General features: G+C 41.2%; 1 protein-coding gene across 3 annotated transcripts in view; it reads left to right on the forward strand.

The window, feature by feature from the left end:
- The first annotated feature begins 82 nt into the window (after positions 1-82).
- The window catches only part of GOSR1 (golgi SNAP receptor complex member 1), a 67934-nt gene continuing 41475 nt past the window's right edge, over positions 83-26541 (forward strand). The window contains exons 1-6 of one of the 3 annotated variants that reach the window (XM_037880349.2): positions 83-284; positions 3379-3499; positions 6462-6549; positions 6802-6909; positions 10574-10665; positions 13891-13965. In XM_037880349.2, the coding sequence (XP_037736277.1) occupies positions 251-284; positions 3379-3499; positions 6462-6549; positions 6802-6909; positions 10574-10665; positions 13891-13965 (518 nt within the window). In that variant the 5' untranslated portion in view covers positions 83-250. The remainder of the gene's footprint in view (positions 285-3378; positions 3500-6461; positions 6550-6801; positions 6910-10573; positions 10666-13890; positions 13966-26541) is intronic. The other 2 variants (XM_037880350.2, XM_037880351.2) reach the window with 2 other exon arrangements.

Raw genomic sequence — 26541 nt, forward strand, 5'->3', positions numbered from 1 at the left:
GGGGCGGGTCCCTGTCCCCTGGGTGCTGAGCCGGGGGGGGGGGGGGGCGGAAAAGCGCGTTACATGGAGCGGGGGCCGCGCGGGTGGGCAGGCGGCAGAGCCCTGCTATGCCGGCGCGGGCCGCCAGGGGGCAACGCGCGGGGAGGCTTACACGTCCCGTCGGTCCCAGCGCCCCGGGGGGACGCTCTGGCTCCTGGTCTCTATCGCTAGGGCTCGCGGGGACGGGAGCAGGCTGACGTTGATAACAAACATGGCGGCGGGGAGCAGCAGCAACTACTGGGAAGGTGAGGCGGGGGGGGGCAGTGCGGCGCGGGGGGGCCCTGGGGCGGGAGGGGCCCGGAGAGGGGGGATCTGGGGGGGAGCCCGGAGGTTGGGGGTGGCCCTGAGGCGGTTCGGGGGGGGGCTGGGTCTGAGGGGGTTCAGAAGGGGAACTGGGGTGGGTCGGGGGGGCTGGGTCTGAGGGGACTTGGGGGGAGCTTTGGGGGGGTTGGGTGTGAGGGGGTTCAGCGGGGGAGCTGGGGTGGGTCGGGGGGCCCTGGGAGAGGGGGGCTGGGTCTGAGGGGACTTGGGGGGAGCTTTGGGGGGGGTTGGGTGTGAGGGGGTTCAGCGGGGGAGCTTGGGTGGGTCGGGGGGCCCTGGGAGAGGGGGGCTGGATCTGAGGGGGTTCAGCAGGGGAGTTGGGGTGGGTCGGGGGGGTCTGGGAGAGGGGGCTGGGTCTGAGGGGACTTGGGGGGAGCTTTGGGGGGGTTGGGTGTGAGGGGGTTCAGCAGGGGAGCTGGGGTGGGTCGGGGGAGTCTGGGAGAGATGGACTGGGTCTGAGGGGGGCTGGGTCTGAGGGGACTTGGGGGGGCTGGGTCTGAGGGGGTTCAGCAGGGGAGCTGGGGGTGGATCTGAGGGGCTTGGCGGGTGGCCTGGGGAGGGGTGTCCCTGCGGGGGGTATCATGGTATTGAGAAGCAGGGGCCTGTCTGGGTGAGGTGTGGCCTGGGGTCCCATTACCGGCCTTGCCTTTGGGGGTGTTTCTCTCTGAGTCATGGGTGGGAAGGGGAAGCCCCCAAACAAACACACGGCTGGGAGGGGTGGGGTTCAGGCTCAACTGAGACCTTCTGTCTGGAGAAAAGACCCCACCTTTAGCAGCTCGAGCTCATGCAGGGCTCAGGCCCTTGGCAGTGGGCTGCTTTAATTCTGTCAGGGCCTGTTTGGAAAAATTCACCCTTCCCAGCCATTGTCTAGGTCTTCCACACGTTTTGTCCTGGGATTGGGGACCAGGGTGAAGGGTGCCATAGTGCTCAGTTTGCCAAGGATCCTAGGAGAGAAGTTGGACCTTGACTGCTCCCCATCCTTGAATGTATCTTGTGTCTCTTCAGGCTTTGGGAGCTTTGATAGGACTATGCACCGTGACCATGTTAACACTGTAGAAATATAGCTGTGTGTTTGGTTTTCTGTTTGTGGATGCTTTATTTCAGCAACCCCAAGACTACTGTAAATATATGCTGAAAACAGAAAAAAGGAGAGTAGCATCGCACTTATGTTAAAAGTCATAAACTGATGGCCTGCAATGGTCAAGAAGGATTTCCTTCTCCTCCTTCCGTATACTCTCTTTGCAACCATTTTCCGCCTGGTCTGCTGATTGCTTCCAGGAGACCTGGAGAGCCGCGTGTCCTTCTAGTGAAGCATCTGCTACTTTTCAAACACAAATGCATTTTGCTAGCTCTAGCCCCATCACAGATTCTTTTAGGGTTTCTACTCTCTAAAGCTTCATTTTGACCAGCAAATTGCAAAACCAAGTCTCATCTCTGCATCTGTTGCATGTGCTTCCCATCTCTTTGTACTGTGGGTTTCTTAGATGAAAACTCATTGCTGACCAGTATGCCAACAAAGTCTGAAATTGGATGTATAGCTAACATGCAAGATAAGTTGCAGGGAACAAGGACAAATTTGGTTCTCGCACAGGTGAAGTCCTGTATCCGGGGAGAAGAAACAAATAGCACAAATTCAAAATGGGAGTTAACCCAGCGTCCACTTGTGCTGTATTAAACAAGTTTATTTCTATATTGTTGCTTTAATAGTGCCCTACTTTGATTTATTCTTGTAACCAGAGGTCTGTAGTTGCTTTACAGAAGAGGTGAATCAAATTTTGGAGATAGGAATGGGAAAGTCTTCATGAAAAGATCTCTCTAAAATGGTCTATGGTGTGAAAAAGTTGACAACCTATCTGTATGCTATCACCAGTTGCCTAGGCTGAATATGGGACATTTTGCCTTCCTCTCCTAAAGGTGGTATACCAGCTTGAAGCACCAGTCATCTAGTCTGATACATCCTGTGTTCCTATGACTGTGAAAGCTTTTCTGGGAATGACCAGGAAAGGGTAGAGTTAATGAAGACCAAGAGAGGAAGCATGGGATTTTGGTTTTGAAAATTTTTACTGATCAAAGTGTTGTTGTAAATAGTAGTATAAGATCAGGCTGTGCTAATGAGGAAGTGTGTTCGGGGGGGGGGAAAAAAATCTTCCTGTGAGGGGAAAAGACATGTAAAGACTTAGATGTTGCAAAAGCAGGTATAAAACTACAAAGCTGGTCTGATTGTGGCCCATTCAGCCTGATGATGTCTCTGTAAAAGTGTGACTAGCATTTAAAGAGGACTTGAGTCCTATTACACCCCAGAAGAGAACTGAGCTGATATTTACTGGAGGGGAGCAGCTGGTAAACTTTCGATGGAGATTTTCAGAAGTGCCAAAGGGAATTAGGAGCATACAAGGCAGTGGGAATTGTGTGCCTGAATTCCTTAGAGACATTTGTAACTGGGATTTTCCAATTTACTTGGCTGAAACTTGGTAGTTTCTAACTTGCCATAGCTGACTTGGTCTTGTGTGTAGGTGAGACCATACTGCGTAATATTCGTAGACACTAGTAACCAGGGAGATCATTTAGGCCATGTGTCAAATGCTGGGATATTTCTTTATAATGATGTGTACTGATAACAGTGGCATCATGTAAAACACAGCAGAAGACGTGGTTCCTAACCTATGGAGCTTAAAAATCTAAACAGCGTGTTCTCCAGTACTTCATTCAGTCCAGTTCTAAATAACCACGAGAGGGCTTCTCCATCCTGGCTAAGTCTCTGGGTCACTAGTCTGATCTGCTGTGATGGAACAATTATTACTTCTGTATTTTCATGACTTGTGCATACATCTAGGCATTTAATCTCTTTTGTAACATATCTTGCCTGACTTCTTATTTTTAATGATGTAGTCTCTTATTCTGACTTCCTCTCCTTTGTTATGCACCCAAAATGGTTTGTTGTAAAAAAGCAAATCCCAAACATATTGGATTGTAAAGGGACCTGTTAACCTTTCATATTTATCGTGTTGTTTTATCCAGATCTCAGGAAACAGGCTAGACAGCTGGAGAATGAGCTTGATCTGAAGTTGGTCTCCTTTAGCAAACTGTGCACAAGCTACAGTCACAGCAGCGCCCGAGAGGGAAGACGCGACAGGTATAGGTACTAACAGACTCCTTAATGTTTTTTTAAAAGGCTGCTTTAAATACTCTTGATTCATTTAATCTTCCACTTTTCTTTGTTGTTTGATGCTTAGTTTTTCAAGTAGCTCATTAGAATAGTCCTTCCTGGGCATTAGGAACCATATGCTGATCTTGATGTGGTGGTGGTGGTGAATGGGCACCACAAATGGATCAAGGACAGTGGAGCGTCGTTAGCATGATGTAAATCATTAGGAGGAATTATGTTTAAGATTTAGTTTGTATTTGTGGTAATCCATAGAGGGGTTGTGTCCTTGAGTATGGCAGTACAACTTGCTGCACCGTCTGTGTTCAAGTTGTATATTGGTTTAGAAAACATTTTGCAGTTTTTTAAGGACTTCAGCTCAAAGGCTGGAAAGCAGTTTGGATACTGATGAATTGAGCCTATCAAATCTGCATGTGGTCTGGCTAGCATTATACTCCCCATTGTAAAGATGAGGAAATTGAGGCACAGAGCTGTTGTGACTTGTCCAGGCTTGCACAGTGAATACATGGCAGAGCTGGGGTTTGAACTGAGGAGTTCTGACTCTGAGCCCTCTGCTCTAACCCATACAGGTACAGCCGTTAGTTTCAAGTTTTCCTTCAGGATTACTAGTGAGAACTCCTTTTTAAAAATAAGCCTTTTACCAAAAGAGCTAATAAATGTTCTTCATCTGCTAGTGTCAGGTTTATGTGCGTTCCCCAGTCAAGCATAGTTAAGTTTTATAAGTCTCTCCACCTTGAGGACCAGACTCTAATTCTTTCTGAAATGTGAAGACAGTTACATTATTAACTTCATAAACGGTGCCTATGCACATGCAGCCTTGTCTTGATCAGTCACTGTATATTAATTATGTGTCTATTGCAATAGGAGTCATTCTGGAACTCGCTGCAATCCTAAAGTGAGAGAAATATTCATCCTTCAAAACCTTCCGTAAAGCTCCCCTCTACTGGGTTGCCTACCAAATATTCAACAATATCTAGGCATCCCGTGTACTGTGACCTCTGCTGCTTATTCTGAACATGATTGTGCCACTGTCATCTTTCCCTTCTTTCTCCCCTCTTCCAGGTTCCATTTGTGTCCACCTGTTGTTGCTTAGAGGCTAAAACAGTAGGCTCTTTGTGGCATGGAGTGCATGTTTTATTGCATGTAGCACCCAGCACAATGGGGCCTTATCCCTGATTGAGGTCTGCCCGTGTTTCTGCCATACAAATAATAATAGAGCTTAAGACACCTAAATGGAAGCCGCCCAACTTGACTGCCAAGTGTTAGTTAATTGTGTTCTCATTTTCTCTTCACTCCCCCCAATCCACAGAAACAAACCTTGGTCTGATTGTCTTTGTTTTATCTGCCTTTCCCAAGAAGTACTAGTAGATTGCAGTCCTACCCCTTGAAAGCCACATTCCCCCTCTCCTAGCACAACAGTTCTCTCTCTTGCTGTGTTTTCAAAGAGAGAACACCAAAATGGATTGAGTCTAAATGTATTGTCAGATTGAATGAGTCTCTTCTAACATTGCTCAGGGTGAGCAGAGTGACCCAGAATCTGTTTCCCAGACGAAGCCCAAGAGCAGCGCCAGGAGTCACCACTCCCTTCCTGAATCAGGGCTGCTGCCGCCATCCCTGCCTGCTCGCGCGCGCGCTCTCTCTCTCTCTCTCTCTCTCTCTCTCTCTCTCTCTCTCTCTCTCTCTCTCTCTCTCTCTCTCTCTCTCTCTCTGTCTCTCTCTGTCTCTCTCTCTCTCTCTCTCTGTCTCTCTCTCTGTCTCTCTCTCTCTCTCTCTCTCTCTCTCTCTCTCTCTCTCTCTCTCTCTCTCTCTCTCTCTCTCTCTCTGTCTCTCTCTCTCTGTCTCTCTGTCTCTCATATATGTTGCCAGAGTTGTATTGTGCAGTGTTTGCCAGAAACGTGGACATACCACTGACTTCTCACTTCCAGAGAGAAAGATGGACGGTAGAAAAGACACTAGTTTTCTTTCTTCTTCCTATTCCATAATTGCAGGTTACCAGAGAAAAGAGTATTGCCTTCAAAAGATGTAAGCTGTTACCTTACAGGTGTTGGTCTTTTGTGTGTTCGCTCCTATCCCCTTGCTTGTGTGTGATTTTTTTTTTCCCTGTATAATTTTTAACTGCGTTGACAAGCATAGGGGAGGTGGACTATGTAGAAAACACAGTTTATCCCAGTTTTTCTCTGTGGCATGTTCTTGTTTAAAATGTGTCTGCAGGAGTTTCTCACACTGTATTGTTAATGTACATTTACGTAATTATAACATACTAATATTGAAACCCACTTTCCTGCTAAAATGGAATAATAAAGAACAGTGTGGGAAAGAAACATCGTTGTTCGGCAAGTAATGATTTCTGACGTAAGGTGCAGTATGATTCAGTACCAGGTACTCGCTTCTAGAGGGAAGTAAGGCTGTGTCTACACTGGTGCTTATGTTGGCAAAACTTACATAGCTCAGCAGTGTGAAAAAAACAACCCCCACTCCAGGTGACATAAGCTTTGCCAGCAGAAGTGCTCATGTGCACAGCGCTGTGTTGGCCGCAGAGCTTCTCCTGCCGTCATAGTTACCGCAGCTTGCTGAGCTGGTTTTATTCCGTCGATGGGAGAGCTCTCTCCCGTTAGCATAACACGGCTACACGAGCGCTCTTACAGCGGCACTGCTGTATCAGGACACCTGTGCCTCTGTAAGCTTGTAAGTGTAGACGTGGCCTTAGACTGTTTGCGGGGTATATATCTCATGGTATTTTAACTGAGGTATTGAACTAATGAGGCAGTTGATACAGGGGAAAATGTATCTTTTTTCTAAATTTAATTTCTGACTTTAGGAACCTATTTAGAAAATAAAATTGCCCTTGTACTTATGTCTGATATTGACACGTTGTGTCCGAATTGTCACAAAAGGATGTTGTGCCTTTCAGTAATTGCTGCTGCTCTTTTCCCCTTAGTTCTGACACAACTCCTCTCTTAAATGGGTCGAGCCAAGACCGAATGTTTGAAACCATGGCAGTGGAGATTGAGCAACTTCTGGGAAAGGTAAATGAGTTATCATATTCTTATTTCAATACCTAATAGGGCGTTGAAGACTTTAATAGATATAACGTTCCTGCATAGGCTGTAGAATGCGCACTTGATGAGACAGATTGCAGTACACCTCCATTAAACAAAACAAGATGTTTAGTAACACTGGTAACAGTGGTTGGTAAATACCTCACTGAAAACATGTTAACCAGCATTGTAGCACCTTTACAGAAAAGTGTCCCTTTGGTTTTTGGTTGTTTTCTGTAGCTTACTGGAATAAATGACAAAATGGCAGAGTACACCAACAGTGCGGGAGTCCCATCCCTGAATGCAGCACTGATGCACACGTTACAGCGTCACAGAGACATATTGCAGGTAAGTCGCATGCAATACATTTGTTACTTGTTTTTACGCTGTGTCTTCATTGTAATAATACTTGGGAGTGGTACTTAGTGATCTGACCTCACACAAAATCCAAATACTTTTGTAGGTGTGTGTGTGCGTGTGTATAAAAATGTTTAAAAAAAAAAAAAAAAAAAAAAAAAAAAAAAAAAACCCAAACCCTACAATGTTGATTGGCAGGGAGAAGTTTGAGGGATGCTGTGTCGCTGAAAAGTAAATGCTATCAGTTTTTAGTTGTGACCAATGCAAAGCAGGTTAAAATGTCTGATGGAAAAGACATCTTTGTCTCATATGCTGCAAGGGAAGGATATAGAAAATAGGATCCTAATAACCAAAAGGAAATAATCTTACCCACAACTGTTGTGGTTTTGCACACTGTGTGGATACAAATGATTAAATAATTCTATCTTAAAATGGTCATCTTTATAACATTTACCTTCTTGGTTTTCTATATATTTAAAAAAATGATATAAGGAAGCTATTTTTAGTCTGTGATGTAAAGTTTTCAGGCTTGGGTTTATTCTACTCTATTTTTTGTTAGCATCCAGTAGTTACATAAACTTAGTTACAGTTCGGACTCTCAGATGAAGAAAAAGCTGTCCCAGGGAAGCTGTTGAAATAAGCAATTGAAAGCACTGAATATAAAAGTGAACCTCATATTCAAAGGTTTTAAATGCAGCGAAAATTAATGAACAAAAAGATGAATATGCCATAGGTCCCAAGAGGTCTGTGCAGTTTTCCTGGTTTAGTGACTACCTGGTCTTGATGTAAAATTATTAAGGAAGTTTCACAATTTCTCAGTATTTGAATGTGTGTGTTCCTTCACTAGCTTCACAAATATGTCACACAGGGAGTGCAAGGCTTCTGCACAAGCCGACATCCAGTTTCTATTTGATGTTGCCTTTCTAGAAAGGCTTTCGGCTTGGACCTTTTCGCTGTAGTACTCAATGTTTCCTTTGCTGAGGGGGGAATAACGAAATCTGCATTAAAACCAGTTGTCAGATCTTCAGTTAAGATCCCATTTGATGCTATTGCCTTAAAACTACAAGAACAAACCCAAAAACAAAAGGCACTTTGTGTAGTGCAATAAAGTGTGATCATCTATGAAGCCTTGTAATTGAATTATTGGTACATTTCATACCGAGAGATTTAAATATTATCAACTTCAGCAAACTGACTCTGTGTCCAAAGACTCCTAGGGTACATCTGCACAGCAGCTGGGAGGTGTAATTCCCTGTTTGGGTAGACAAACATGAGCTAGTTCTGCTCGAGCTAGCACTCTAAAAATGTGGTGCCCATGGTGGTACAGGCAGCAGCCTGGGCACAATCCAATCTGACTCCTGGGCACGTACTTGAGCAGCTAGCCCTAGCCGCCACGCATGCTGCTACAGATATTTTTAGTGCACATTTCTTGAGCAGAGCTAGCACGTGTACGTCTACCTGAGATGGGAATTACACCTCCCAGCTGCAGGGTAAATGTGTGAATTTCCAGGTTCTGAGAGTAGGATTTTAATGTCCGCTCATCAAATGGCCTAAACTCACATGCTGTGTGGGAGACTATCATTTAAGAGACACTATCTATTTAAAAAGCACACAAATGCAGTGGTTCTCAAACTTTTTTTTTCTGCGGACCACTTGAAAATTGGTGAGGGTCTCGGTGGACCACTTAATGATCTTTCCAAATGTTGTTTGTACTGTTGGATAACTATTTGTAAAGTGCTTTGGATAAAAGCGCTATATTAAAAAAAACTTCATAATAATTAACTTTTTTATTCTACAAATAAAAGCACACAACTCATATTTTAATATCAGTAGTCTTACCTTTCTAGTGTAATGGATGTGCCCTCTCTCCCCTGTCAGAGCTGGGGCTGGGAAGGGGGAGGGGTCTCTCTCTCACCGCTGCAGCCCCCGAGCTGGGGCTAGGAAGGAGCGGGGGGGTGTCTCTCCCCGACAGCTGCAGCCCTGGAGCTGGGGAAAGTCGCCTCTTTCTCTGGCTGCCACAGCCCTGCACATCCCAAATTCCCCCCGTCCCCCCATCCCCTATTCTCAGCCCACTGCCCCCTCCCACCTACCCCCTATTCTCCCCCCCCCCCCCCCCCCGCCCCCGGCCACCACCTCACCTCACCTTATATGTGCGCCTTCTCCAGGGTTCAGGCACCTGAATGGAGCCCACGGACCACAGTTTGAGAACCTGTGCACTAATGTCTGAATGTTTTTTAGGTACTAACTTTTTTACTTTTCTTATCTATTTAACAGAATATACACAAACTGATAATTCTTGCAAAAAATGTTTTGTTCATTTATTAGCAGGAAAACCAACATAAGTTTTTAACAAGTTGTATTCATCATTTTTACACTCTTTACTCTTTAACCCTGAACATTATAGGGACCATTTATAAAATCTGTTTAATGTTACACAAGACGCCATCTCTGTTTAGCTTGTTTAAATATAACATCACAAACAGTACAATTTTTTAAAAAATGCAAAAATGATAATCATTACAAAGCATTAAAACCTAGCCCCCTTCGTTATTTATAGTGTTTATTTACATGACGCGGTACTTCTAGTGAAGAGTACCAGTTTTTAAAATGCAGAAATGATAAACTCAAGCATTAAAACATTTCTTTACAGGATACATAAACCATTACAAGTAAACAGAAGCAGTGTTTAAAAATGCAGAGATGATCATTTTAAGTTGCAACAACAGCAGTACTAATTTGTTCCTGCTGGTTGTTCGGATAATACGGAGAGCCTGGTAATGGAGGCTCGAATAAACGGGGTTCTGATGTCTTAGAATTGGAAAAAAGTACAGAGAATGGCAGCAAAAATGATTAGGGGTTTGGAACAGCTTTCATACTAGGAGAATTTAAAAAGACTAGGGCTGTTTATCTTAGGAAGGAGATGATTAAGAGGAGATATGATAGAGGTCTACAAAATCATGACTGATGTGGAGAGAGTGAATAAGGAAGTGTTATTTACCCCTTCACATAACACGAGAACCAGGGGGTCATGCAATGAAATTTATAAGCAGCAGATTTAAAGCAAACTTAAGGAAGTACTTCACACAGTGCACAGCCAACCCGCAGAACGCATTGCCAGAGAATGTTGTGAAGGCCAAAAGTATAACTGGGATCAGAAATAATTAAGATAAGTTCATGGATGATAGGTTCATCAATGTCTACTCACCAAGGAGGTCAGGGGCACAACCCCATGCTCTGTGTGTGCCTAAACCTCTGACTGCCACCAGCTGGGACTGGATGACAGGATGAGTCACTTAATAATTGCTCTGTTCTGTTCATTCCAACAGTGGCCAATGCCACAATCTTCAGAGGGAAGACAGGACACTGGGCTAAATGGACCGTTGGTCTGACCCAGTCTGGCCATTCTTATTTTATGTGAAAACAAGAGGAGAGGGTTATAATGAAAGTTCCGGTATAACCATAACCATTGAGATCATTATTAAGCAAGTACTGTAATGCCATAGAAGTAATAAAACTTTCAAGCCTATTTTCCATTTTTACTAGCCTTTTTATTGGCTAGCTTTCTGTCTATTTAGTACCTGTTAGTCAGATCTTGGTTGGCAGAGTGTTGCCCTTGTCGAGATCTAATGGCGCTGAAATACTTCTTTTGTTACAGGATTACACGCATGAATTCCATAAAACCAAAACCAACTTTATGGCAGTGCGGGAAAGGGAAAATCTCTTGGGATCAGTACGGAAAGATATTGAGTAAGTCTGAGTATAAACAATAGCAATAGACTTGAACACTTCTCTTGTCCTGATTGGAAGAAGCATATTTTTTGAACCATCACCCTGTTTTCTGAGACATCTTGCATGATTTTTTAAAGCGCTTCTTTCAGAGATGGCTCATTTCAAGTACATTGTTGGGCGTATTATGAAGCTGTACATTGAAACTAAATCTATTAGCCAAATGTTCCAGGACTAAAAATACTCCTGGCTCTCCTTTCCAGTAGTGTGGGATGTGTGCTGCCCTAAATCAAATGAATTAGTATATGTTTAAAGGAGGGTCAAAAGCTTCCAATATAAAGTGAAGAAAAAGACTATTCTGATTGGAGCAATTGCCATAAGTTTCAGGTTGAATTAATGAGTTGTTTCAATCAGATCTGGCTATATGATTGTCTCAAAATTCACTTTTGATACAAGCAGTTTGTAATCATTATTACTTGCTTTTAAAAGATGCAAATTGCATTTGCGAATTGAGCTGTTTAGCATGCTTGTTTGAGATCATATTTAACAGCTGTGGATGTAAACCACAGATAAAGACTCTCCATGAGGCAAAAGTTAATCTTTGAAAAACCTTCTGAGAAATGCTTCTGCCTATCCCCACTGTCCTATTTTTGAGTGTGTCTCTTCCCTAGATTTAATTCTAGGGGTCTTTGCTTGAAAATATAGGATCTTCTGTTTTGTAGGCACTCTTCTGCTTTTCTATATTCCTCACCTTGAGTTGGATTTCTTTGTGACAACACAGACCTCACAACCATTTTAACTTCACGTGAGGGGATCGCAGCAGGAGCATTTACTGCTTTTAGGAGCAAAGATTGTGAACTTCCCTGGTAGCAATAAACTGTAATAGTAAACAAGCAGAACTGTGTTCAAATACAGGCCCAGTGCTCCTTCCATTGAAGTTAGTGGCAAAAATTCTTGATTTTAGGGTGGGGTCCAGAATGTGTTTCAGTGAATCTCTAAAAAACAAACCTCAAGTGTTTGTAATATAATTAAGCCTGGATATGAATTGGAAGTTTACTTTTCCTTCTGCAACCCCCTAGTGAGTCTCTCTGAAATACCAGCAGAAGGCACCTGCCTTTCCTTTATCTATCCAGTGTACATTTCAGAGTGTTTCCCTCAGGGAAAGAGAAATTAGAACATGCTTCTGAATGGGAAAATAGCAGACTCTTTTCTGAGAGAGGTTATTTTGAGCCCAGGTGAAACTGGGAGAAAGCTGTCTGTACTGTTTTATTATAGCCTCTCTCTAGTTAGGGTTGGGTTCCATTTTGCACTTGGACAATTGTGTGTGTGTGTATGTATATATGTGTGTGTGTGTGTGTGTATGTATATATGTATGTGTGTGTGTGTGTGTATGTATATATATATAGGTAGGGTACAACACTTAAATCCATTTTCTATGGTTTAATCTAGCAATTTAAAAAAGGGTATTTTAATGATCCTGAGACTTTTCCATTTGGTGATTTAGAAATAACTGAATTTAACATACAAGCTAGGTCTGTCAAGCGATTAAAAAAATTAATGACGATTAATTGCGCAATTAAAACAATCGCGATTAATCGCACTGTTAATAATAGAATACCATTTACTTAAATATTTTTGGATGTTTTCTACATTTTCAAATATAATTTCAAAGTGTACAGTGCTCATTTTATATTTATTTTGATTACAAATATTTGCACTGTAAAAAACAAAAGAAATAATATTTTTCAGTTTCATCTAATACAAGTACTGTAGTGCAATCTCTTTATCATGAAAGTTGAACTTACAAATGTAGAATTATGTACCAAAAACAAAACAATGTAAAACTTAAGAGCCTACAAGTCTACTCAGTCCTATTTCTTGTTCAGCCAATCACTCAGACAAACAAGTTTGGTTACATTTGCAGAAGATAATGCTGCCCACTTCTTGTTCACAATGTCACCTGAAAGAACAGGCATTTGCATGGCACTGTTGCAGCCAGCGTTGCAAGATATTTACACGCCAGATGCGCTAAAGATTCACATGTCCCTTCATACTTCATCCACCATTCCAGAGGACATGCATCCATGCTGATGACAGGTTCTGCTCGATCACAGTCCAAAGCAGAGTGGACCGAATCATGTTTATTTTCATAATCTGTGTCAGATGCCACCAGCAGAAGGTTGATTTTCTTTTTTGGTGGTTCGAGTTTTGTAGTTTCCGCATCTGAGTGTTGCTCTTTTAAGACTCCTGAAAGCATGCGCCACACCTTGTCCCTCTCAGATTTTGGAAGGCACTTCAGATTCTTAAACCTTGGGTTGAGTGCTGTAGCGATCTTTAGAAATCTCACATTGGTACCTTCTTTGAGTTTTGTCAAATCTGCAGCAAAAAGTTGTTCATTTTAAGAACACGTGCTGAGTCATCATCTGAGACTACTATAACATGAAATATATGGCAGAATGTAGGTAAAACAGAGCTGGCGACCTACAATTCTCCCCCAAGGAGTTCAGTCACAAATTTTATTAATGCATTATTTTTTTAATGAGTGTCGTCAGCATGGAAGCATGTCCTCTGGAATGGTGTCCGAAGCACGAAGGGGCATAGGAATGTTTAGCATATTTGGCACGTAAATACCTTGCAATGCCAGCTACAAAAGTGCTATGCAAAAGTCTATTCTCACTTTCTGGTGACGCAATTACGAAGTGGGCAGCATTATCTCCTGTAAATGTAAACAAACTTGTTTTTCTTAGCGATTGGCTGAACAACAAGTAGGACAGAGTGGACTTGTAGGCTCTAAAGTTTTACATTGTTTTGTTTTTGAGTGCAGTTATGTAAAAAAAAATCTACATTTGTAAGTTGCATTTTCACGACAAAGAGATTGCACTACGATACTTGTATGAGGTGAATTGAAAATACTTTCTTTAGTTTATCATTTTTACAGTGCAAATATTTGTAAAAAGAAATATAAAATAAGCACTGTACACTTTATATTCTGTGTTGTAATTTAAATCAATATATTTGAAAATGTAGAAAAACCTTCAAAATATTTAATAGATTTCAATTGGTATTCTGTTGTTTAACAGTGAGATTAAAATGGCTATTAATCTCGATTAAAAAATTAATTTTTTTATTTAATCGCGTGAGTTAACTATGATCAATCGACAGCCCTGATACAAGCCGATCAATAAATGCTGCCTTGTGAAAAGTATTTCTGGCAAAAGTGTTTTTCACTTTTTTTTTAAATCTTAGGTCATATAAAAGTGGGTCCGGTGTGAACAATAGAAGAACAGAGCTGTTCCTGAAAGAACATGAGCACCTTCGAAAGTAGGTTTTCTTAAATATCTGGATGAACCATTCTTTTTCTTATGGTAAAAGAATAAGAACAGCATCTACAGTTATAGTGCCTCGGACAAAGATTACAGGAGCCATTCGTCCTCATGCTTCAGAACATAAAAACCAAGCACAGCTAGGGTCAGGGAGAAAATCTCCTCCATAATATTCTACAAGGTGCTAGGACACTACGTGGGTTTAATACTTTCCTCTGCAGCATCCAGCATATGGCGCTACTGGACACAGGATAGTTTGCTAAGTAGCCTGTACCAGTATGGCAGTTTCCTTGTGAGTTTAGATGTTTTGTGGCTGAAGCTACTAATTAAAGGCCAAATGGAAGAATTCTCTCAGGGCAGCAAATGAATTATCTTGTGTTTTGAACACTTCCGTTCCTTGGCGATGAGATCAGTTTTGCAGCTATATATCCAGCTCAGTTACGTGGTAATTGGAAGAATCTTTCACTGTGTAATTGCAATCATATTTTAACTGAAATGCTTTGTTTAATGGTTATTTTTTGTTGTTTGTGCTTCTTTCTTATTTCAGTTTAATGAACATTGGAAGTTGGACAATTTCTGCTTAGATTTCTCAAAAATAATGATGGGTTTATAATCTTATTGTGTTTTTGCTGATGAAGTGATGGATAGAAGATTTTTAAACAAACAAGATTTACACAAACCAGATTGAAATATATTAGTGGCCAGGATCTAATGAACAAAGTAAACTCTTTAGTACCGTGTGTTCTTGCCTATGTAATGTACATTAGATTGTGACACTGAGGTCACGTATAAACGTTTCTTTGCTGCTAGCAATAGCAAATTATGCTGCTGAAAGTGTTTGTGGATATTTTACAAGCCAATTCTGTAAGTTTTTGTTGTTGGCTATGTGCCTCCTCTTACTCTGTGATTTTTATTTAATATATTTTTTTAAAACAGTCTTTCTGTATTAGCAATACCAGCATCTGTCTTTCTGATAGGGTGAATGTGCAGCCGTCTTTGTAGTTGATTCTGTGGTAGTTTCTCCACCTAGAAGCTGACACATACAAGGGCTGTCTCCCAATTGGAAGAAGCAGTGTCCTGCTGTACCTGTTTTTCTCAATACTGTCTATTCCTCGTGGAATATCTTCAACGGAACCACTGTATGTGCAAAATAACTATTCAGCTTTTAGAAAAGGAGTCCTTGTGGCACCTTAGAGACTAACAAATTTATTTGGGCATAAGCCTTTGTGAGCTACAGCTCACTTTACCGGATGCGTGCAGTGGAAAATACAGTGGGGAGATTTTATATACACAGATAACTGAAACAGTGGGTGTTACCATATACACTGTAATGATTCAGCTTTTGTTCTTTATTCTATTTGCCTTTGGATTTCTGCTCTTCTTATGTTACTAAATCTATCTTCTTTTGTGCCTGTCAGTGTTAGACATAGAATGAGAATCTGCTTTTCACTTGTCTATGCTAAGTGTGTAGAAAAGACTAAATCCACATACCAGAATTACTAACGCCCTTAAATACATCTAAAATTGATACCTATTTTTTTAACCAAAACTAAAAAGGCAGCCCAAAGACTTCTCCTTAGTCCTGTTTTTCTCACTCTAACTATGAAGGACTTCATCTATTTATGTAGTAGATGATCTCTCTCTGTTACTCTCCATCCAGGGGGAATTGTGGTTTTGAAAGTTTGCCTCAAATACCAAGTTACATGGTCTCAGAGCTCTAGGAACTCAATGATTTCAACTGTGTGTATGGGGATTTTGAAACAAGCACATTTAATCGGTCTTTCTCATTCAAATGAGATCTGACCAATCAACATGCACACTGGAATTTATTCCTCATTTACATTGGACACTTTTCTGTACAAAATGATGCTGTGCGGCCATTCATTAAAAATGGGAATATGCACAAGAACATTAGGGTGAAAAGGAGCAAAATCCTGCAGAACGGTGTCACAAAGCTGTGGCTCTTTAGGCATTTCCTTACTTTCAGGATGCAGTCATATGCTCAGGCTCTAACTAACTGATTGTCACATTTGGGGTCGGGAAGGAATTTTCCCCTAGGTCAGATTGGCAGACACCCTGGGGGGTTTTCGCCTTCCTTTGCGGCATGGGGCATGGGTCACTTGCAGGTTTAAAATCGTGTAAATGGTGAATTCTCTGTAACTGGAAGTCTTTCTTTAAACTGTGATTTGAGGTCTTCAGTAACTCAGCTGGAGGTTAGGGGTCTATTTCAGGAGTGGGTGAGGTTCTGTGGCCTGCAATGTGTAGGTGGTCAGACTAGAAGATGACCATGATGGTCCCTTCTGACCTTAAACTCTGAGTCTATATTTGTGTAGAAAAGGCTTGAGTTTCAAAGAAACACAGACTTCTATGACTTACTATGTTTCCACACCCCAGCCATGGTAAACTATAGACTGACACAAGGGGGCAGTATTTCATAGGGAAAGTTTTCGGCTGTGGGCTGATATCTGTTCCTAAAGATAATTTTGTGTTGTAGCCAAGACTACGTCAAAAGCTTTTACAGGAAATTAAAAATACAGTTTTTAGATGGGTGATAAAGTACGGGCAGCCCACAATTTCCCTTGGTATCCCTGGTGGCATTCAGAAATCCACCGGTCTAAAGCATAAGCTAATGATTTTCATTTAAGTTGCACCTGTTGTTAACCTTTATAATCAAGAATGTTATTAAATTTTACAGAAACAATGCAATGGGTTTAATGTCTTGGAGGTGAACCCTAATTGAAATTGAGTGCACTGATGAAGAACAAGGAGTGCCTATTAGTCTGAATAAACTTGTTTGTTCCCATATCCTAAGGATTGAAAAGTAAGCGTTAAGTAATGTTATAAATTTGCCATTTTCTGAAAAAAAAAAAAAAAAATGCAAATTTCCTCTTGCAGTTCCTCTAAAACATACTTTTGATAAGTGCATAGAGAGGAAATTATCAACAGATCTTTAAATGGCCCTAAAACAGTGCAATGAAAGGCAGTCATTAAATGTCTTGTATGTTTCATCTGATGAAAGTTTTTGGAAATAATCAGGTCAAGCACCTTACAGAGGTATTGGTTGCTTTGATCTTTCCTGGGACAAAGTTTCATTGTGGTGATTAACTTATGTTGGCTCATGACTTTAATAGCAGTCTGATTTCACAGTAAGGATGATCCTTTTCAGAAGGCGGGTCAGAGTATTCCTGTGCCTTTGTGTGTCTACAATGTATAAAATATTCCAGGGTTCTTCAAGCTTATTTAATAGATCATTTGGAGAAACAGCTGTGCTATTATTATTTCTCTCTCTCTCTCAAAATATGCCCAGTTGACACTCCACAATTCAACAAAATGTCTAGTTATCTCTTACTGTAACAGATAATGTGAGGTTTAGAATTAGTAGAGTTGTTTGTGTCTTAAATCTAGTTAATAAAAATGCTGCTATATATCTGTTCTCCAAATATACTTTGACTAAAAATGAATTTGGTAAACTTCCGTACTTGATAGAGTTTTCCCTGGTAGCCATTCATCTTACAGATCATGGTGCCTTTTTCCCTTTTTGGTTGATGAAGTACAGGTAGCTTTCTTGCCTGACTTGTGCTTCACTGTAGGCCATTATAATCAGTCAGCCAATGTAAAATGCTGAGCTGAATCATTGTCAGGCTTGTTACTATATTATTTATTTTGAATGAGCCCTCACATTTCTGTAGACTTTCAAAGATTATATGAAGATTGTCATAAATATAAAGGGAAGGGTAAACACCTTTAAAATCCCTCCTGGCCAGAGGAAAAGCCCTTTCACCTGTAAAGGGTTAAGAAGCTAGGATAACCTCGCTGGCACCTGACCAAAATGACCAATGAGGAGACAAGATACTTTCAAAGCTGGAGGGGGAGAGAAACAAAGGCTCTCTCTGTCTGATGCTTTTGCCAGGAACAGAAAAGGAATGGAGTCTTAGAACTTAGTAAGTAATCTAGCTAGGTATGCGTTAGATTCTGTTTTGTTTAAAGAAAAGGAGTACTTGTGGCACCTTAGAGACTAACAAATTTATTTGAGCATAAGCTTTCGTGCATCCGATGAAGTGAGCTGTAGCTCACCACTTATGCTCAAGTAAATTTGTTAGTCTCTAAGGTGCCACAAGTCCTCCTTTTCTTTTTGCGAATACATACTAACATGGCTGCTACTCTGAAACCTGTTTTGTTTAAATGGCTGATAAAAATAAGCTGTGCTGAATGGAATGTATATTCCTGTTTTTGTGTCTTTTTGTAACTTAAGGTTTTGCCTAGAGGGACTCTCTATGTTTTGAATCTGATTACCCTGTAAGGTATTTACCATCCTGATTTTAGAGAGGTGATTCTTTTACTTGTTTTCTTCAATTAAAATTCTTCTTTTAAGAACCTGATTGCTTTTTCATTGTTCTTAAGACCCAAGGGTTTGGGTCTGTATTCACCTATGCAAATTGGTGAGGATTTTTATCAAGCCTTCCCCAGGAAAGGGGGTGTAGGGTTTGGTGAGGATTTTGGGGGGAAAGACGTTTCCAAGCGGGCTCTTTCCCTGTTATATATTCGACGCTTGGTGGTAGCAGCAATAAAGTCCAAGGGCAAAAGGTAAAATAGTTTGTACCTTGGGGAAGTTTTAACCTAAGTTGGTAAAAATAAGCTTAGGGGGTTTTTCATGCAGGTCCCCACATCTGTATTCTAGAGTTCAGAGTGGGGAAGGAACCTTGACAAAGATGAAATAGCTGTTAGGGATTCGCATGAAGCATAACTTTTCTTTATATAGTCACTTAAAAAATGCAGGTTGTCTTACAACTGTCTGAGAATTTTATTCCCCCTCTCTTCCCCCCCCCCCCCCCCCCCCCCCCCCCCCCCGCCATGTGAGATTTACTTGTAGTTGTTCAGAGTAGTTAAACACAATGCAACAGTCAACACTTAAAATTCCAGTTCAAATGGAAATAAATACTTCAGCACCTATGTAATGATTTCTGCTTACTTTTTCAGAGCAGTTTTTTAAGTGTGGAAGAAATTGCTACTGCGTGTATGGGAAGAGTTTCAACAGCTACCACTAAATATGCTGGCCTAGACTTTGAAACTAAAACTGACCCTTAGTCCTACAATTAGTTGAAACTATTTGGAACTGGGGAGTTCCAGTCATTCATCCACCACAAGTCATTTTCTTCTTATTACCTTCATATAAATTAATACTGTAGCTGCCTTAAATAAAATAGCTCTTCAAAGCATTTTCCAACAAACCCCAGTCTGCTAGGCAAAAGGAAAACATCTTCAGAACTAGAGAAAACATCTTCCAGGGACTGATTGCAAAATGTAAGAAGCTTTTTTTTAATTAAAACGTTAAAAACAAAAAAATGTATAAAAAATTATATAGAGTGAGAAGTTATTTGAAATGTGTTGGAAATCCAGAGGAAACAATGTCGTGGCAGAACATGGAAGGGCACTCTGCAAACTAGAGATAACTCTGAGGTATGTGCAGAAATGTGGTGTCAGAGCATAAGAAAACTGGCAAGAAATCAAGAGCTTGCAAGATATTCAGAACTTTTCAAGTGAGAATCCTTAGCTCAAAAATAGATATTGGCATAGAAAATATTAAAGGATTTCAACATACTTGTCATCAGAGAAAGTAATTAATGTGATATTACTGCCAAGAAGCTGTGGAAGCTGGCGAATGGTCCATAGAAACCAGAAGGAGCTAGCAAATTATACCAAATGTGTTTCTGACAAAACTCTGTGAATTTCGAGATGCTTAGGACCTGCTTGCAGAGGGTGTGCACTGCAGAGAGGCTGTGATGCCAGGCCATTTGGCAGAGAGAGCTGAAGTGTCTGAATCAACTATGAAGGTGACAGTAAGAGAACTTAAATATTTAAAAAATAAAATGAAATTGAGAAGGCTGCGGCAGAGCTCCAAGAAAAAGGGATGGAGACAAACTTAGTGGATGATTTTCATTAGTTACTGAGAAAACATTGGTCCTGTAGCACAGCCTTGTGGAATACTTGCCAATATGAAGCACTGTGTTGACCCTGTCATCGATATATTAAATACTTCAGCCTACTGCATGTTTATTTTAAGTCCTGGTAATGGCTGGTTGTAGTAAGAATTGACTTGGTTGTCCACTGCATTTAACTACCTTCTTCTACAAGGCACGATCAGGAGAGCTGGTGGTTCCCATGATGCTGTCTAACAATGTTTTTAAAGGAGTGCTATGTGCTTCTCCCTAACCAGACTCTGTCGTATGCCATTATCAGATCCAAGGGCTATAGTTCACCCGGCAGAGTCCAGGCTCATCCTTCACCCCTTCTTCTTATGTATGAGAAGGGGCTAAAAGGAGACAACGATTACTCCTGGCAATGTTCTCTTTGCTCTGAAAACACTCCTCAGAAATCATGTCGGCAAGTATTAGATCTTACGGTCTACAGTGGCATCTGATTAATGGTAGAAACTGGAAGAGAACGAGCAAGAAATGCAATAATTTTTCTGCACTTCAGGGGTGCTGTGAGTGTGGCTCTCTGAGGATTTTGTGGAGGGACACGGAATCCCTTCTAGAGTAACTCCTGCTTTCTTTCTAAATTTACCTTTTTACTCTTTCTCCACAGCGTGAAAATAACCTGCGCTGTGATCATTCTCAAGAGAAGTTGTTGTTCATTGCAGCACTCTGGGACAGGAGCTTGGGCACTCATAGGGACAGCAGTTTGACATACTACTGATTTCATACTGTAGGGCTAAACAGTTCTTACAGTTTTCTGTGGGGAAAACCAATTGCTTCCTTTGCTTTGAGACTGAATGGAAGTAAATGTTAAAGGCAGCAGCTTAAAACATTCAGTAAAGTGAAAAAAAAAACGCCCCCAAGTAGGCATTAACTATTGAAGCTTGATTTAGCTAAATGCTAATCAGGCACTTGAAGGAATTGCTAGGCATGTTCACTCACTAGAATTTCTAAAGTCTCTTCTGTGGATTCAGCTTTTTCTTTGTTGATTTTTTTTTTCAAAATCCAGAGCACTCAAAGGCCTTCATGCAGCATATTAATCTGCTACATTTAGTAGTGTAATATATTTGTTATCTCTTCTGGAAAGATTATGCGAGTGCGAAATGGAGAATTGATTTGCTTGGTTATATGTAGATGAATTGTAAAGGGGAGGAGAGTTCAGAGATGTTTACATACAATAGTTTGGGTGAAAAGAGCCCCTTACCCACAGCTGGCTTAGATTCCTAGAGAATTTTGACATCCCAACCATTGTGTGGACTCCCGGCGTGTCTGAAGTGTGGAAAGTTGCTACCAGTGGTGCACAAGTGATTGTGCCATCGTGCGGCTTGCACTTATCCTGAGTAGGGCTGACCAGTGTCTGCTGGTACAAATGCTAGTTTGGCAGTGAGTGCTGGTTTGCATAGTTCAGTTGGTTTTTGCACTACCATCCCATAGTGCTGCTGCTCAGTCTTCATTGATGACTTCAACAGCACAGAGTGCTGGATGCATACCACCCTCAGCTCCGTTTAGGCTTCTGACTCCTGTTCTGGCAGGCTCAAGAGCAGCAGGGTTTCCAAAGACACTAGGGGGAATTTGTCTGGTTCTCCGCCCTCCATCTGAACGCTTCACAATTGCGAATTAAAGGAATTCCATTATTTTTGTAGCTTCTTTGATTCTGAGCTTTAAAAGGAAATCAGACTTGTCTAGAAATTCCTAGTGGCTTTCGATAAAAGATTTAAATAATCCACAGAACTTGTAAAAATCCCATTTAGTGCTAAATTATTCTTGCTCGACAGATAGATCAAGGGCAGTTTTCCACCTCTCTGGACAGGTAAATGAGTTAATTGGGGCTGTGGATAGGTTGAGGTAAGAGATAATCATGTAAAGGTCTCAATAGTTGTTAAGGGGGGAAGACCAGAAATTAGGTGAAATATTGTTCTGTTTTTGCATTCCCATCTTATGCAGAGGCTCCAAGCCTAATAGATAAATGTGTGCACTTCACTTGTGGAAATTTACTTCTCTCAGGTTCTTACAGTTAAACAGACAAGTTTGTCCCGCTTTTCCTGTTAGTACATTTTTTGGCAAGATGAGCAAATAAATCATTATCTTTCTTGGAGTACTGTTTTCTGTCAAAAAGAAGCAGCATCCTTAATGATGAATGGACCAGATTTAACAGTTTAGAAACCTCGTTGAAAGTGCTGTCCTAAGAGGAAAGAGCCCTGTCTGCTCAGCATTTACTTTTGGAAAATGTAGCACTGGGAAGTTCTACAGTAATTGACCAGGTAATTTAGCCCACGAAAGCTTATGCTCAAATAAATTTGTTAGTCTCTAAGGTGTCACAAGGACTCCTCGTTCTTTTTGCTGATACAGACTAACACGTCTACCACTTTGAAACCTGACAGGAGTTGTATCCTAAATCAGCAGAGAAGGAGCTAATGTGTTAATTTAAACTGGCAGTATAGAGCGTGTGTGAACGTTTTCTTCATATCACATATCTGCAATTTATGTGGATTAAATTAATGCTGTTTGCTGACATTGATGGTTGGGTGTAAGCCATTTGATCTAGCCTTTCTCCGACTTCCAAAAATTCATATAGAGAGATTTTATTACACACATTGCACTCATTGAAGAACTAAGGGAAGCACTCCATAGATGTGTTAAACGTAATACGTCACCTCTTGCTGTGATGTATCTGTATCATCATGTGGGGTCACTGCATCATTGACTTTTGGCTCTGCTGCTTTATTTTGTTTTGAATATCTGTCCTTCCCAAGGGGAGACACATAGAGGGGTGTGTGTATGCACTGGTTAGATAAAAGTGCACACCGTTGGTAGGTTTTTCTCTTTGAGGGTTTTATAAGGCCCTGTCTATTATTTAATTTTGATACTTCAGTTCTCCAAGGTCTCAGAATGAGTGACTGTTATCATCTAGCTTGTACAATAATATACACTAGAAATAAAAGAAGAGTTTGTGTTACTTAGCTGAGGGACACATTCTCTCAAGTGCCCAAAAATCTCTGTGGAACTAGAGTGACGTTGTGCTAATTGTATCCTGTGGTTGTGATGGGAACAAAGAAGCCCAGAAACAATAGAAGGGAAAGCAGATAGAAGAGGAATGTGCTCAGTATTCAGAAGAAAGAAGAGGGGGGAATAAGATGTGAGTGAAAGAAATACAGGAATCTACTGACTTCTTAATGGTGTTGTTAATAAATAATACATAGTGCATAATAATACTTGACTAATTCACAGGGGTGTTTAGGGTAAATGAGTTAATGCTTGTACGATGCTTTAAACACAGCTAAAATACTATGTTAGTGCTAAATATTATTATTGCTTTCTCAAGTCGCCACAGACCAGATTACCTGTTCCTGATTACCCATTGTTGATCCGTCTGAAATAGTCACATGCAGTAATGACCAATCTGTATGAAACTAAAGATTTTCAAACATTTTCATCATGTGGCCAGATCTTGGGGAGATTGTCTTGCAGACCTTTGCCCTCCCAGGCCTGATCCCAATGGCAATCACGAAACATATTTGTGGGAACTACAGCAGTAGTTTATGTGGAAAAAGTCATATTAGGCAAGTACAGTATTTAGGTAACTTTAACTTTCTTCGATATAAGCTGTTTCCTTTTAGGAAAAATTACCTCCTGTTCATTTCATTTCCCCTCCTGGCCCTTTTTCTTTTTCCTCTGACCCCTTGCTCTTTTGCTTGTGTTTCTCCGCCGCTTGCTTCTCCTTTCTCTCTGTATATGCTTAGTCTAAGGGCTGGTCTACACTACTGCGGTAAATCGATCTAAGTTATGCAACTTCAGTTGGGTGAATAATGTAACTGAAGTGGACGTAGTTAGATCCACTTACCACGGTGGCTACACTGTGCTGTGTCAACAGGAGAGCGTCTCCTGTTGACTTCCCTTATGCTTCTTGGGGCAGTGTAGTTCACCAGACCCACTCAATCGACACTCTGCAGCATCGATTGCAGCAGTACTGATCTATCGGTAAGTGCATGCCGTTAGCGTGCAGCCCTGTTCCTTTGCCTTCTCTTAAGTAGCAAGATTCCTAATCTGACCCCTTATTCCCACTCAGGCTGCCTATAGAAGCAGATGGAAAGGAGAAGGAGCCATGAGACAGCACCAGGTGATTGCAGGCTCTCTGGACCACAGTTTGAGACTTGCTGAAGTAGGGTGGTGTACATTTTTTTTAAAGCTGCTGCTGAGTAAAGTTCTTTAAATTGTGGTTTAATTTGGAGGCAGTATAACCTCATTCAGTTACTATAACAGTATGAGGCCCATTTATCCTTGTCACGGTGTTGTCCTAACTTTGATAGTTTTTTTAACCAAAGCAGCTTCTTATATTGAGTCATTTTTTCCCGTCCTAGATAGTTACGAAGAAATCCGCAAAGACTGAAAGAAAGCAGCTATAGTAAATGCATTTAATTTGGAATATTTTCCTGTATAAGTTTCTGATGTGATATAATTTGATTGGCCACAAACTTACTGTGTGCTTCTGTCGAGGTTCCTCCCCCACTCTGAACTCTAGGGTACAGATGTGGGGACCTGCATGAAAACCTCCTAAGCTTACTTTTACCAGCTTAGGTTAAAACTTCCCCAAGGTACAAATTAATTTTATCCTTTGTCCTTGGAATATCCACTGCCACCACCAAACTCTAACTGGGTTTACTGGGAAACGTAGTTTGGACACGTCTTTCCCCCCAGAATCCTCCCAACCCTTGCACCCCACTTCCTGGGAAAGGTTTGGTAAAAATCCTCACCAATTTGCATAGGTGACCACAGACCCAAACCCTTGGATCTGAGAACAATGAAAAAGCATTCAGTTTTCTTACAAGAAAACTTTTAATAGAAGTAGAAGTAAATAGAAGTAAAGGAATCACCCCGGTAAAATCAGGATGGTAGATACCTTACAGGGTAATTAGATTCAAAATATAGAGAATCCCTCTAGGCAAAACCTTAAGTTACAAAAAAGATACACAGACAGAAATAGTCATTCTATTCAGCACAATTCTTTTCTTAGCCATTTAAAGAAATCATAGTCTAACACATACCTAGCTAGATTACTTACTTAAGTTCTAAGACTCCATTCCTGGTCTATCCCCAGCAAAAGCAGCATATAGACAGACACAGACCCTTTGTTTCTCTCCCTCCTCCCAGCTTTTGAAAGTATCTTGTCTCCTCATTGGTCATTTTGGTCAGGTGCCAGCGAGGTTACCTTTAGCTTCTTAACCCTTTACAGGTGAGAGGATTTTTCCTCTGGCCAGGAGGATTTTAAAGGGGTTTACCCTTCCCTTTATATTTATGACAGCTTCTAATACAAGGCCATACAACATTGTCTACTAAACTGTAAGGCGGACAGGGAGAAGGGATTCAGAAAACTAGGTTAAAGTGTCTGTCTGCTGGACGCTAACGACAAGTGGCTCTGGAGCTTTGTTGGATAGTTTTTTCCCCAAGTGCAGTTAAATACCATCAGTTTGTGCTGTTTGTGTGCAATTTGAATGACAGATTTAAAGAGGCTGACTCAGATAAAGGATACTTATTCATGCTACAACTAACCGATGAGAGAGGTTAAAGTGATTACCTTGGCTTCTGTGTGTCATAAATGGCCTGTCTAAGCAGAATTTTGAACATCCAAAAAGACCAATTTTGGAGAGGACCTTGTGTATACAATCATCTGCATCTATACTCTTTCCTCCTGAAGCTATAGACAGCATATTTATGCTTAGTGAATTTAGACTCTTGAGTCAGAATTTCCTTAAACTCTTTATTTCAGGTGTCAGGCAGGAGTCCAAATTGATTCTCACTTTCCTGGTGTTCACAGATGGCATAGAGCACAAGTGAAGATACTGTAGTTTTGAGATTGCAAATCTTATGAATTTGGGCCAGCTTGCATGAAGGAGGAGGTAGGAAGTGACAAGGTGTTCAAGGACTCCTGGTAAAGCTTATGCTTTTTAAAACTTAGCAAGAATGCATATATAATTCTTTATTACCATCATTTTACTTTTTATTAAGTGCTGCTGGTGTGCCTGGTGCAGTATAAAATACACATAAGTGGTCCCCTGCGCCATGAACTTAGTCTGAAAGATACGACTGGACACAGAGGATTTGGAATAGTAAATTGACAAACTCATACATAAGTTTGTCTTTTGTTTGGGGGTCTTCAGGAGAGTGATTTAAATGAGGGGAGAGTGGGTGTCCGGAGCACTGAGATTGGCATAGTTTATCTAAAGGTACATGATAATTCACAGTGTTTCCAGTTTCTAAACACGTTTATCCTTGCTGATTTTATTTTTTCTAGGGAATTTCAAACCAGACCATCCTCCAAATTTTCTTGATTACCCTCATCTGTCACTGCATCCTTCCTTTAGCTGGATTTGTGTGTACTGACTGCATGGGCTTCCTTTAAGAGCCTATAAATGGTGCTTCACCATCAGCTGAGGGGGATATGTGAGAATGACACAAGGCACTTCTCCTCCTCAAACCATCTGTCTACACTGCAATTCAAAACCCGCAGCTGGCCCATGCCAGCCAACTTGGGCTTTCAGGGCTCCAGGCTAAGGGGCTGTTGAATTGTCTTGTAGATGTTCAGGCTTGGGCTGGAGCCTGAG

This window comes from Chelonia mydas, chromosome 17, assembly GCF_015237465.2.
Source record: "Chelonia mydas isolate rCheMyd1 chromosome 17, rCheMyd1.pri.v2, whole genome shotgun sequence".
Taxonomy (NCBI): Eukaryota; Metazoa; Chordata; order Testudines; family Cheloniidae; genus Chelonia; species Chelonia mydas.